This window comes from Eschrichtius robustus, chromosome 17, assembly GCF_028021215.1.
Source record: "Eschrichtius robustus isolate mEscRob2 chromosome 17, mEscRob2.pri, whole genome shotgun sequence".
Lineage (NCBI taxonomy): Eukaryota > Metazoa > Chordata > Mammalia > Artiodactyla > Eschrichtiidae > Eschrichtius > Eschrichtius robustus.
Genome location: NC_090840.1, coordinates 57,399,019 through 57,413,723, shown reverse-complemented (window position 1 = coordinate 57,413,723; position 14,705 = coordinate 57,399,019). Strand labels below are relative to the sequence as shown.

The 14,705-nt window shown below is 35.9% G+C and overlaps 1 protein-coding gene across 1 annotated transcript in view; it reads left to right on the top strand.

Annotated features, from left to right (window-relative positions):
- The window catches only part of EIF3E (eukaryotic translation initiation factor 3 subunit E), a 48,407-nt gene extending 34,078 nt beyond the window's left edge, over positions 1–14,329 (top strand). The window contains exons 11-13 of the mRNA XM_068525452.1: positions 12,514–12,616; positions 12,909–13,043; positions 14,150–14,329. Coding sequence (XP_068381553.1) covers positions 12,514–12,616; positions 12,909–13,043; positions 14,150–14,188 — 277 coding nt within the window. The 3' untranslated portion in view covers positions 14,189–14,329. The remainder of the gene's footprint in view (positions 1–12,513; positions 12,617–12,908; positions 13,044–14,149) is intronic.
- The last annotated feature ends 376 nt before the right edge of the window (positions 14,330–14,705 follow it).

Sequence of the window (14,705 nt, the reverse complement as noted above, 5' to 3'; positions counted from 1 at the left end):
CACGTTTTTAGAGCTGCTTTAGTGGGTTAGGAATATGGCTGAAAATTATGTTAAGCATCTAAGTTGGGCTTTTATAAGTACAACAAATGTCTTAATTCAGACCCCGAGGACTTGGAATCCATGATAATGACCAAAATAGCTAATGTTTACCTTCAAACAATCCATAGAAAAAATTATTGTTCTCTAGTCCAGAGGTTTTTAAACCTAGCTGTACATCAGAATCATCTGGAGAACTTAAAAAACCACCAACAACTTAAACTTAAGAATAGATTTTCTGGCTTTACCCCAGACCTTCTGAATCAGAATCTCTGGATTCAAGGCTTGAGAATCTGGTTTAAAACTTCCCAGGTCCAACCCCTAAAAAACTGAAACATTCTCAGGGTGGGGAGGGGGAGATCTCAGCATCTGTATTTTTCAAAGCTCCTCTAAGTAACTCTGATGCAAAACTTTTTTTTAAATTACGCTTCTTATTTTGAGATGATAATAGATTCACCTTCAGTTGTAAGAAATAACGAAGAGATCCCCTATGCCCTTTACACAGTTTCCTTCGATGGTAACATTTTGTAAGCCATAGTAAAATATCACAGCCATCATTATTGTTGTTGATATATTCAGATACAGAACATTTCTGTCACCACAAGGATTCCTCAAATTGCTCTTTTATAGCCATACCCACTTCCCTCCCACTTCTCTTTAACCCCTGGCAACCACTCATCTGTTCTTCATTTCTGTAATTTTGTCATTTCAAGAATGTGCAAAATTTTTAAAAAGATAGTGTTCAGCTTTCTTTTTTTAAATACGATTTGCTTTTATTTATTTTTATTTTTATTTATTTTTGGCTGTGTTGGGTCTTCGTTGCTGCGCAGGGGCTTTCTCTAGTTGTGGCAAGCGAGGGCTACTCTTTGTTGCGGTGCGCAGGCTTCTCATTGTGGTGGCTTCTCTTGTTGCAGAGCACGGGCTCTAGGCGCACGGGCTTCAGTAGTTGTGGCACATGGGCTCAGTAGTTGTGGCTCACGGGGCTCTAGAGCGCAGGCTCAGTAGTTGTGGCGCATGGGCTTTGTTGCTCCACGGCATGTGGGATCTTCCCAGACCAGGGCTCGAACCCGTGTCCCCTGCATTGGCAGGCAGATTCTTAACCACTGCGCCACCAGGGAAGCCCAGTGTTCAGCTTTCTAAAGAGGATAAATACATATGATATACATTAAGATGTAATTAGTTAAGAGCAGTGTAACTAGTACAGTTGTTGAAGAAGAAAATATTACAGATGTGAATGAGTGCCTCTTGGAGCATAGCCTTAGAGCTTAAAATCCAGAGGAAGAAACAGATATTAAATAAAGATAAGATTACAAGTTATGATAGGCATTTTGAAAAAAAAAAATACAGAGTAATTAGAATGACTTGTACATTATTTGTATATTGAAAAATCAGAGAAGTAATTTGGATTGAAGTTTCAGTGGACTCTGATAATTCTCTAAATGGGATATATTTAAGTAGACTCTTCTACCATATATTAATTATGACAAATTACTCCATTCACTAGTTTATGCTGGCCTATCTCTGCTGCTAATTAATTTAAAGTTATTTTGATATTCGATCTTTTTTAGCGTTGGGCGGGGAAGATTTGTCTCTGTCTTCCTTTCTGTCCCCCAGCAGACGCATATCACATGCTATTCAGTATTATAAAACACATGGTTGTTTATTAAATAACTCTTTCCATTTGTGATTTGGAACATTCTCTGTTAATAGGATTCTTCACTAAGTGGCTGTAAGCACATGTGATAGTCTTATCTTTGTAAAAATGCATATTAAGAATGTTTTTATCAGTTTATATACAACCCTATAGATTTGTAGGATAACTTTCGAATCTGTTTACCATAAAGTATGCAACATCTGTCAAAAAAGATTACTGTGGTGGGATTTAATTTAGTATAGCCGAATAGTTTATCAGATATGGTGTGTGTCTGAAATTTAAAAGCTGTTCTAGAATAACTCTTGGACCAGTTTTCAATTGTAGATAAAAGCAAAGTATGGAAGTAATATTTTGAATGTGTATGATAAACATTTTGGAGCATACATTAATATAATTTCCCTATGGGGGTTAGTTTTGGCTTTTCACAAAAATATGTATTTGCCAACTGCTCTTGCATTTAAGTTATGAAGTCATTCTACTTTGCTGATTTTATTAAGTAACATTTTAGATCTTAATATTTTTCTTAAAGTTTTTATTACCATGTAGCAATTTGTATTCTTAATTATACTTCCTGATGTTAGAAATAAAAAGGTGCGTTTCCAGATGGAGATTAAATAGTTTTAACAACCATTATCACTGCATTTCTGTGTTAACTATAAAGTAATATACTGTCTTTTTTTTTTATCAGAAGTTTCTTTTTTTTAATTTATTTTATTTTTTTTAATTTTGTGCTGCGTTGGGTCTTCATTGCTGAACGCGGGCTTTTTTCTGGTTGCAGTGAACAGGGGCTACACTTCGTTGTGGTGCGCAGGCTTCTCATTGTGGTGGCTTCTCTTGTTGGGAGCACGGGCTCTAGGCTCGCGGGCTTCAGTAGTTGTGGTGCACGGGCTTAGTTGCTCCGCGACATGTGGGATCTTCCCGGACCAGGGCTCAAACCCGTGTCTCCTTCATTGGCAGGCGGATTCTTAACCACTGCACCACCAGGGAAACTCTATACTGTCATTTTTGACTAATGCGATGTTGGAAAATTCAGTGAGAATTTACATTTGTCACACACAGAATTTAGCATTTTCTCAGTTTTCTCCTGGTTTCTTTCCCCTGTTTCCTCCTAATCTTACAGTTAAACACAATTTACACTTAACACTTATTCTTTAATTAGTTGTCATAGCATACAGTTATAAAAGTCTGGTGCTCTTTGGATATGCTAAATAACCACAGTCTTCAGGGAAAAGCAGGCCAGAGGTTTCCATAGCTTAATGCTGAAGTCAATACTATTTGAAATAAATTGTGCTTATCAAGTAAAATTTGGAAAGCCAGGTTATTTAAACAGGTAATTCATATGCCTGTGAAATGCTGGACCCCAAATCCTTATTTGTTAAGATACATTAGGGCAGGGGCTATGGGAGGGTTCAGAAAAGGGAGACTGTCTAAAAGATTAGTCATTGAAAACCTGATAGACAATCAGCCTAGAGTTAATGAAAGCCTAATTAGTTCTCTAGATTTAGATTTATATATTTTATGTGCTTAAGCGGGACCACTGGTCTTAATTACTTCCCAGAAAGATAAGTATCTGGTTTTGTGCTAAGAGTCTTGAATATGTTTTATTAATGAAATTGAATAGAGAATGAAATACTTATTTTTTCTATGCCTTGAAATAGCACTTAGGATTCTATTTTTTTCCCCCCAAAGGAATGATTTATACTTTTATTTAGTCAAAGTTACTAAGCTTTTCCATTATGGTACTGGATTTTGTATTTTATTTAAAAATTCTTTCTCATAATAGGTTTATATGCTATTTATATGTTTTCTTATAGGACCTTTATGGCTTTATTTCTTCTGTTTGAATCCATCAGTGATTTATTTGGGAATAGAGAGTAGCTCCCCCACCCCCCAACCCCCAATAGCTAGCCAACATGAGTTATTGAAAAACTGTCCTTCCCCCCACTTATTTGAAATGCCACCCATATCACATTGTAAATTCTCATTCATATATGGGACTTTTTCTGAACTCTTTAATCTTTTATAAATTGTGTGTTGATTTCTGAACTTAGCACCAAATACGTGCTAAGTTAACTTAGTACCTTTTTTCAAATAAGGTAGATCTAGAGTATGTTTTAGTATTCAGTATTTATTTTCCATGTAATTGATAATTGCCACTTTTCCCTCATTTGCTTCATTGTTCTTCTTAATGTCTTTTTCATTAATTCTACTTCAGATTCTTTGCCAATTTATAAATCTCTTCTGAAAATTGATTATTTTATTAGTTTTATCTTCCTCAAAAAAATCTGGACTTGTTGCTCTTTCTGCCAGATGCGTATTTATCTCCCTTTGTCATTTGTTCTGGGGATTTCCTTAGCTTGTCTACTATGATAGCACTCCAGTTTCTTGGACATTATGCCTTCCGTCTTCTTGGTTTATTATCATATTTGGTAATTATCATATTCTTCAGCGGATTTATAAGGAAGGGTACTTTGGAGGTAAATTTTTTCACATCTAAAATTGTGTATTTGACTCTCATACTTGAGTAGTGGTATTGCTAGGCATGGTATTCTCACTTGAAAACTACTTCAGAATTTTGAAGACGTGATTCTCTTGCTTTCTAGCTTTTGTTGTGGAAGTCAGAAGCCATTTTTATTCCTCATCTTTTATACAGGTGTTTTGTTTTCCTGTCTAGAAATGTGGGGGGAAGAAGCTTTTTTTTTTTTGCTCTGGAATTTTACAATGATATGCCTTAGTTTAGGTCTGTTTTAATTCTTCATATAGAACCTTTTTAATTTGGAAGCTCATGCTCTCCAGTTCTGGGAAATTTTCTTGAATTATTTCTTTCTTCTTTATGTTCACTGTTTATTCTTTCTGGAACTTCTATTGTTCAGGTATTAGACCTGCTGGACCAGGCTTCCAATTTTCTTATCGTTTCTCTATTTTCCATCACTTTGTCTTTGTGTTCTACACTCTGGGATATTTTCTCAACATCTTTCAAATCTTCTGTGGATTAAAAACAACAAATCTCTAATGTTATTCTTTAATTTCCAAGAGCCCTCTGTCACTTTTTTCTCTGAATATTTTTCCTTTATAGCATTCTGTTCTTATTTTATGAGTGCAATACTACAGTGGTTTTTAATTTTGCTAAGGATATTAATGATAGTTTTTGTTGTTTGTTTTAGTTTTCTTTTTTTTAAATTGAGATATAATTAACATATAACAAAACATTACATTAGTTTCAGGTGTATAACATAATGATTTGATATTTTTATATATTGTGAAATGATCACCATAATAACTGTAGTTAGCATTCATCACCACACATAGTTGCAAATTTTTTTTTCTTGTGATGAGATTTACTCTAAACTATAGTCACCATGCTGTACATTATATCCCATGACTTACTTATTTTGTAACTGGAAGTTTGTACCTTTTGACCCTTCACCCAGTCCCCGCCCCCTCCCCAATCTCTGCTCTGTATCTACGAGCATTTTTTGTTTTAGATTCCACGTATAAATGAGATCATATGGTATTTGTCTTTTTCTGTCTGACTTAATTCACTTGGCATAATGCCCTCAAGTTCTTTCCATGTTGTCACAAATGGCAAGGTTTCATTCTTTTAATGGTTGAATAATATTCCTCTGTGTGTGTGTGTGTGTGTGTATCACATTTTGTTCGTCCATTCATCCATTGATGGTCACTTAGGTTGCTTTTGTGTCTTGGCTGTTGTAAGTAATACTGCAGTGAACATGGGTTTAGGTATATCTTTTCAAGTTAGTGTTTTCATTTCCTTCGGATAAATATTCATAAGTGGAATTGCTGGATCATATGATAGTTCTATTTTTAATTGTTTGAGGAACTAGCATACTGTCTTCCATAGTGGCTGTACCAATTTACTTTACCACCAGCAGTGCACAAGTGTTCCCCTTTCTCCACATTCTTGCTAACACTTATTTCTTATCTTTTTGGTAAAAGCCATTCTGACAGGTGTGAGAGATCTCATTATAGTTTTGATTTGCATTTCTCTGATGATTAGTGATGCTGAGCACCTTTTCATGTACCTCTTGGCTATCTGTATGTCTTCCTTGGAAAAATATTCAGATCCTCTGCCCATTTTTAAATCAAATTACTTGTTGTTTTGATATTGAGTTATATGTGTTCCTTCTGTATTTTGGGTATTAACCCCTTAAATACATGGTTTGCAATATTTTGCAATATTTCTCCCATTTGGTAGGTTGCCTTTTCTTCTCATTGATGGTTTCCTTTACTGTGCAGGGGTTTTTTAGTTTGATGTTTATTTTTGCTTTTGTTGCCTTTGTTTTGGGGTTTGTTTTTGGTATCAGGTCCAAAAAATCATCACCAAGACTTACGTCAAGGAACTTACTACCTGTGTTTTTTTGGTTTTTTTTTTTAAGGAGTTTTATGGTTTCAGGTCTTAATATTCAAGTCTTTAATTCATTTTGAGTTAATTTTTGTATATGGTGTGAGATAGTGGTCCAGTTTCATTTGTTTGCGTGTAGCTGTCCAGTTTTCCCAACACCATTTTGTTGAAGAGACTGTTCTTTTCCCATCGTATATTCTTGCCTCCTTTGTCATAAATAAATTAATGCTTGGGTTTGAGCTCTCTACTGTGTTCCATGGATCTCTGTGTTTGTTTTTATGCCAGTAGCATACTGTTTTGATTACTGTATCTTTGTGATATAGTTTGAAGTCAAGGCGTGTGACACCTCCAGCTTTGTTCTTCTTTCTCAAGATTGCTTGGGCTACTCGGGGTCTTATGTATTACTGACTTAACATATTCAATATCATATTGTTGTGTCACTTGAGCAGGAGAGCTCTTCAACTAAAAGATGGGAATAATGGATTTACACAAAATATTTAAAATGTCTTTTTAATTTATCTTATTGAAGTATAGTTGATTTATAGTGTTGTGTTAATTTCTGCTGTATAGCAAAGTGATTCAGTTATATGTATATATATTCTTTTTTATATTTCTTTCCATTATGGTTTACTAAAGGATATTGGATATAGTTCCCTGTGCTATACAGTAGGACCTTGTTGTTTATCCATTCTATATATAATAGTTTGCATCTGCTAATCCCAAACTCCCAATCCATCCCTCCCCCAGCCCCCCTCTACCTCAGCAACCGCAAGTCTGTTCCCTGTCCTTGAGTCTGTTTCTGTTTCGTAGATAAGTTCATTTGTGTCATATTTTAGATTCCACATATAAGTGGTATTGTGTGGTATTTGTCTTTCTGTGTCTGACTGACTTCACTTAGTATGATATCTCCAGGTCCATCCATGTTGCTGCAGATGGCATTATTTCATTCTTTTTTATGGCTGAGTAGTATTCCTTTGTGTATATATACCACATCTTCTTTATCCATTCATCTGTCATTGGACATTTGGGTTGTTTCCATGTTTTGGCTATTGTGAATAGTATTGCTGCTGTGAACATAGGGGTGCATGTATCTTTTTGAATTATGGTTTTGTCCGTATATATACCCAGGAGTGGGATTGCTGGATCATATGGCAGCTCTTGTTCGTTTTTTGAGGAACCTTCATACTGTTTTCTCTAGTGGCTGCACCAATTTACATTCCCACCAACAGTGTAGGAGGGTTCCCTTTTCTCCACACCCTCTCCAGCATTTGTTATTTGTAGACTTTTTAGTGATGGCCACTCTGACTGATGTGAGGTGGTACCTCCTTGCAGTTTTGATTTGCATTTCTCTAATAATTAGCAATGTTGAGCATCTCTTCATAGGCCTATTGGCCATCTCTGCATGTCTTCTTTGGAGAAATGTCTGTTTGGGTCTTCTGCCCATTTTTTCGACTAGGTTGTTTGTTGTTGTTGTTGTTGTTACTGAGTTGTATGAGCTGTTTGTATATTTTGGAAATTAATCCCTTGTTGCTCGCATCATTTGCAAATATTTTCTCCCAGTCAGTAGGTTGTCTTTTTGTTTTGTTTATGGTTTCCTTTGCTGTGCAAAAGCTTACGTTTGGTTAGGTTCCATTTGTTTTTTTTGTTTGTTTGTTTGTTTTTTGCTTTTATTGCTATTGCCTTGGGAGACTGACCTAAGAAAACATTGGTATGATTTATGTCAGAGAATGTTTTGCCTATGTTCTCTTCTGGGAGTTTTATGGTATCATGTCTTAAATATAAGTCTTTAAGCCTAAAATACCTTCTTTAAGCTGCCTACTGACAGGGTTGAGATTTTTAGTGTAACCTAAGTAATCTGGAAGTTATTTTTGAGTTTGAAACCTAGATTGAATTAGGTATTTTTCTCAGAAATTCTGCCTTTTGATACATTTTGTCTTTTAATTTATTGATAAACTGAATTATTTTAAAAACAAAATTAACATGGTGTAGGATAGCTTAAGGCAAGTTTTTGTTTTTTTAAGCTTTAATAGGATATTAAATTTTTATTTTTAAACCTTTACTAATTTTTTCATAAAATCAGTAGAATGTAAGAAAATTGTGGACTTTTGAGGATTTCTCTCTATTATTTAATTACTTTCACTGTGTACATTTTCCTGTTACTTGAAAGAAACTGGATTATTGCCACCTTCTCTTACTTATTCTCAGAGTGATTGGTAGCCTAGATAACCTGAGATACCATCAATAATTTACTAATACTTCTCGGACCTTTATTTCAAGTTTTTCTTTGACTTGATTTAAAAAGTAAAGGATCAACAAGCACATTGCAAAACAGTAAATCCCCAAAGTGGGATTATGGGTCAGAGTATGCAGACATTTGTGGGTCTTTATGCATGTTGCCAGATTGCTCTAGCCATGATGGAATATGAGACTTAGAATATGTATGTAAAGAAAGAAGAGGGATGGAAAATTCTAGGTAGAGTTATACAGCATAGAATTTTCTTTCTTTTATCTTAAAATTTGACCTTAAATATTTGTTTACTTAAACTGTCCTCAGACTTCCAGACTGGAACTGGTTAAACCCTTTTGCATTCACATAGCTCCTTCCACTTTTTCATCCTTCCACTTAAAATAGTTTATATATTTGGGGTATTAGGTGATTGTCCCCTACTTCCCAGTCTACAGCTTTAAACTTTATGAAAGTGGGGAGCAGACTGTATGTTGTCACAAACATCTAACATAGTTCATATTTTGTTGAGTGAATGATTTGGTTGGTGTGTGGTATTCATGAGGAAGAATAAGAGAAGGCTGGAAAGTTAAATTGTAGCTAAATTGTAGAGAACCGTGAAAGAGAAACTTGGAAGTTTGAATTTTTTTGTTTTGGTAGAAGGGCTCTATTAAAGTTTTGAAAGGAATTTAGGAATAAACTGGTAGTTGGATTTTAGGACTAAGCTGACAACTATGTAAAATAGATTAAGGAGAGACTCGAGGTAGATTAGTTAGAAAATTAGGAAATAGTAATGGAGCCCTAGGGTAGTGACTAGGGTAGGAATCAGACAATAAATATTTATTTAATTGCCTCCTGTATACTGGGCATTGTGCTAATTGCTGGATATATAGCACTGAACAAAGAAGCTATGATGCATGCTGTTGGGGTACATGTACAGTCTATCATGAAAGCAGATACTCAGTAAAACAACTACAGCTCTATGAATGCTCTGAAAAAAATAGGGGGCCATGAAAGCATCAAACATCTGTCATGATTGGCAGAGGTGTCTTGGAAGGCTGATGAGGGTGCTGTTTTAGCTGATACCCACGTAACACATAGCTTAGTGAAGAAAAAGGTGGATTAGCGTTTTAGGCAGAAGGCACAGCATGTGCAGAGGGCCTGAAGTGGTTAAAAACATGGTATGTTTAATGAACAGAGAGGTTTAGTCTGGTTGGTGAAGAGGAGAGTCTTTCAAGATGAGAGTAGTTTGGTAGGGAACTTAGATTAGAGGCAGTGGTTAAAGAGATAATTGATAGGACTTCTCAGTTTGATATAGGCAGCAAGAAGAGGAATCTGATCAATAACTTAGGCTTGAGACTGAATGTTTCATTATAATTTTAATTATGTAAACAGCCTCCATAAACAGGTTCTGTGTTATAATTTTTAAAAATCTGTATAAAACCAACTATACACAATTAGTAGCTACTAGGAATGACATGTCTATTTTGAAAAGCAGTATATAGAGATCTTGAAGATTGGAGTTTTAATATATTCAGTATAAATTGTTTTCATTTGTGCTTTTCAGAGTAAAATGGTCTTGGCCTCACTTTAAAGAGTTGTATTTTGGGGGAATGCAGGAGACATACAAAAGAGAAATTTTTACAGGAGTTGATAAAATAATATCTTTTGGAAAATATGTTCTTTACCTTTAGAGTAGCAGCTTCAGATAAAAGTATTAGGCAGTTGCTTACTTTAGCAGCACAGAAGAGAATGAAATTTTTTTTAAATTTATTTATTTATTTATTTTTGGCTGTGTTGGGTCTTGCTGCGTGCGTGCTTTCTCTAGTTGCGGAGAGCGGGGGCTACTCTTCGTTGCGGTGTGTGGGCTTCTCATTGCGTTGGCTTCTCTTGTTGCGGAGCACGGGCTCTAGGCACGCGGGCGTCCGTAGTTGGTGGCTCGCGGGCTCTAGAGCGCAGGCTCAGTAGTTGTGGCGAACGGGCTTCGTTGCTCCACGGCATGTGGGAACTTCCCGGACCAGGGCTTGAACCCTTGTCCCCTGCATTGGCAGGCGGATTCTTAACCACTGCGCCACCAGGGAAGCCCAAGAGAATGAAATTTACGCATCTCTAAAATAAGTCAAGTACCTGCAGGAAACACAAGGAGTTTATTGAGAAGCCACAGGAAACACCAGCTGCAGGAATTTTTCCTAGTCAAAAAAATGCCTGGTTCTTTCAGTAAAGTGACACACTTCCCTACTTCTAGTAGCTTAAATAAAATGAGGTTTCGTTAGAGAGCAGTAACAAAGAGAATAAGATGAAACCTGATCATGAAATTGAAGTAGTAGTCACGGACTAATTGTTCTTTATGTTTGCTGAGAATGTGTACTTAGAGCAAAATTGACCATAAAACGACAGAGAACAGAATTTGACATGTAAATCCAGGGAGTTTTATGGTTGAGTTGGCTCATACTCATCATGATGTTTTTAACATCAAGCATATTTTAGGGATAAATTTTAAATGATTGTCTTCTTAGCTTTAGTTTGTAATTTAGTGTGTAATGATTTTATTGATAGCCTAACTTAATTTTTACATTTTGAATGAAATTCTTCTCTTTGACAATAAACATATAAAATAGGGATAGCACAGATTATATTATTCCCATAAAGGTATTTTTATTAACTTGATTGGTTACTTTTAGGTTGGGAGTTCCGGAATTACATAATTATATGATTGGCAATGTCTTGAATATTTATGTTTTAAATTTGGGAATGCTATCAGATCAGGAATTTTAGTTTATAATATTTTAAGGAATTATTTTGTTACTGATGTTCTAGGGTTTTTTTTCATTAAACCAGTGATTGCATTAGAAGGCCTGGCAAGTGTGCAGTATCTTCAGTGAAGACAAGTAAAAGGGGACAGTTAATGTTTGTGTCTAGCACCTGTGTATATTCATATATGTATACCGTCCTTCTAAATACTAAACATGCATATGTAGATACTCTTTCATCAGGTGACTGACTGGCTTACCTACTACCAAGGCTTGTGTTTGTGTTAGTTCTGATAAATTAAGCTCTGCAGTGGCCTCTTTTTCAACCTGACCATAAATTAGAAAATGCAGATCGGTTGATGATCAAAGGCTTTAGATCAGGGTCTTGGTGTCTGTCATCTTTTTCCCTCCCCCTCTCCTTTCATGTTTTCTATGTATGTGTGTCTGTCTCTTTTCTCTTAAATTCAGTGGCCATTTAGGTTATATAGTGTTCTGGTTCTAGGGAGTGTCCTTAGAATTTATAACAAACATACATAGCGGCCCTGAGTTTTAGTTACGTGTTACATTTTATTATTCTTAATACTGATGTTCCTTGTAATAGGATTTCTGTAATACAGAATATGGGGCCCTACCTTCAAGGGTCTTACAGTCTGGTTGGTGAAATGAGATAGATTGTGAACGGTACAAGATAATAGCACAAAAACATCAATAGTGCACTTTTTTTTTTTTAATTTTATTTATTTTTGGCTGTGTTGGGTCTTCATTTCTGTGCGAGGGCTTTCTCTAGTTGCAGCAAGCGGGGGCCACTCTTCATCACGGTGCGCGGGCCTCTCACTGTCGCGGCCTCTCTTGTTGCGGGGCACAGGCTCCAGACGCGCAGGCTCAGTAGTTGTGGCTCACGGGCCCAGTTGCTCCGTGGCATGTGGGATCTTCCCAGACCAGGGCTCGAACCCGTGTGCCCTGCATTGGCAGGCAGATTCTCAACCACTGCGCCACCAGGGAAGCCCAATAGTGCACTTTTAAGACTCATAATATCGGGCTTCCCTGGTGGCGCAGTGGTTGAGAATCTGCCTGCCAATGCAGGGGACACGGGTTTGAGCCCTGGTCTGGGAAGATCCCACATGCCGTGGAGCAACTGGGCCCGTTAGCCACAATTACTGAGCCGGCGCGTCTGGAGCCTGTGCCCCGCAATAAGAGAGGCCGCGACAGTGAGAGGCCCGCGCGCACCGCGATGAAGAGTGGCCCCCGCTTGCCGCAACTAGAGAAAGCCCTCGCACAGAAACGAAAACCCAACACAGCCATAAATAAATAAATTAAAAAAAAAAAAAGAGCCTCTTATTAAAAACAAAAAAAAAGACTCGTAATATTTAAGAGGAGGTGACCCATAAGTGCCTAAAAGTTTCTATACAGAGGGTAGGTCAAAGACTATGTATATAAAACTAAGTTTTTAGACCCAGTTAATGTCATTTTTTTCTTTTTTCATTAGCATGTTGGCAGATAAACTGAACATGACTCCAGAAGAAGCTGAAAGATGGATTGTAAATTTGATTAGAAATGCAAGACTGGATGCCAAGATTGATTCTAAATTAGTGAGTATTATGTTATCTGTGCAAAATACTAGATATCAGTTGCTGATTATTTGATACTTTGGGGAGAAGTTTTTATTAGGACGTTTATTCTATTAAGACTTTTTGTTTTAATGTGTAATAGTTTTTTGAAGGCAACAGCAACCTCCTATTTTGTGTTGTTGGATGAATATTGTCATCTCTGTGCATAAAAATATTTGCAACAGACATGTAGGTTGTGATGTCATCCTCATGACTTACCTGAGAAACTTGGTTGTTAACATTACAGGATCAGTTTCCCTCTGTCTCATTGTAGGGTCATGTGGTTATGGGTAACAATGCAGTCTCACCCTATCAGCAAGTGATTGAGAAGACCAAAAGCCTTTCATTTAGAAGCCAGATGTTGGCCATGAATATTGAGAAGAAACTTAATCAGAATAGTAGATCAGAGGTAAGAACCACACATCTTCTCTTCTGTCTGGGATTTAGCAATAATGTAATATAATTGTTACATGGACTTCATTTGAGAACAAATTAATTTTGGTTGTATCTGATTCTGTATTTGTTGCGGGTATAAACATTTTATTTAAGAAATTACTAGACGGAAAATGTTTCTCTTAGATGTATTATGCGTTAGTTAAGGCAGCAAAAAAAATTAGGTGTTCCTAGTTTTACCGTAATTGGGGTTTTTTTCTTTTACCCTTCCTGTGTGCCTTCATTATCTCATTTCCTCAGTGTTTTCAACACATCATTTTGATACTGGCAGTTGATAACTTACATGTGTTATCTCTCTTTCAAGTGTTTGAAATTCATGTTCCTTTTATTCAGTAAATCTAAAGAACTACTTCTGTAAAAAATGTTGATCTTATTATATATATTAGTATTGATTTTATAAAATTTGATTTTATCTGAAAGTCATATTTAATTGTCAGAAAAATATATCCCCCTTTTTGGTAGAAATCCTGCATATTAGATACTAAAGGAATTTGAATGGCCTTGTAATTTTGGGATTCCAAAGTACCTCTAATGCTCTTTAGTCATTATGATTATGTATAACTGGAGGGTAAGACATTTTTAGGAAACTGTTGAGGTACATTCAAGGATCTCATTTGATTGAAGTTTTAGCATCAGATTTGTGTCCTTAGCATAGTCCTTCAGTTTTAAAAGAGAAGGAAGAATTAGGAAATTATTGTCCTTGCCTTTTCCATCCAAGTCCAGAATAACTGAGCCTGAAAAATAACTTTTATGTAATGGTTGTTTCTGTATGCTTAAGGATCAAGTTGTATTGATTTTGGTTATAATATTGGTGATATTGTCATTGTCATACTTTATAATTGGTGAGAAAATGTATCAGATGGTATTTTGGTGTGTTTTGTTGTTGTTCTGAGACACCTCGCATTTAGTAATTGAAGAGGTTGTTAAAATCTTAGAGAATGGTTTGGGAGGAGTATTGCTAGAACACTTTTTTAGTATCACTTTTTTTTTTTTTTTTTTTTGAAACTGACTTTTCAGAAAGTATTTCTTTTCTCCCTGTTGATTTCTCTTTGTGTATTTTAGGCTCCTAACTGGGCAACTCAGGACTCTGGCTTCTACTGAAGAACTGTACAGAAAAAAATGAAAAAACTGTAAAAGGTGAAATAATAAAACCATTATACAAAGGTGAAACATTTTATAAACAATTAACATATTTAGCATAAATTTTGGAGAATTTGAATAAAATTGGCTATGTTTCATTTATGTCATTATATTTCCTTGTGTATGTAAGTGTGTGATTTTTTTTAAACTTTTCATTTTGGAATAAATATAGATTCACAGGAAGTTGCAAAAATAGTACAGAGAGGTCCTATGCAGCCTAAATCTAGTTTCCCCCAATTTTTTCCTCATGTGTTACTATAATACAGTATCAAAACCAGGGTATTGACATTGGTACAGTGGTGTGAATAGCTCTGTACCATTTTATCACTTTTTTTGTAACCATCGCTTCAGTCAAGATACAGAGCTATCATCATCATGAAGATCTCCCTCATGCTACCCCTTTGGAGTCACACCTACTCCAGCCAGCTCTAACCCCTGGCAACCACTCGTCTGTTCTCTGTCTCTATAATTTTGTCAT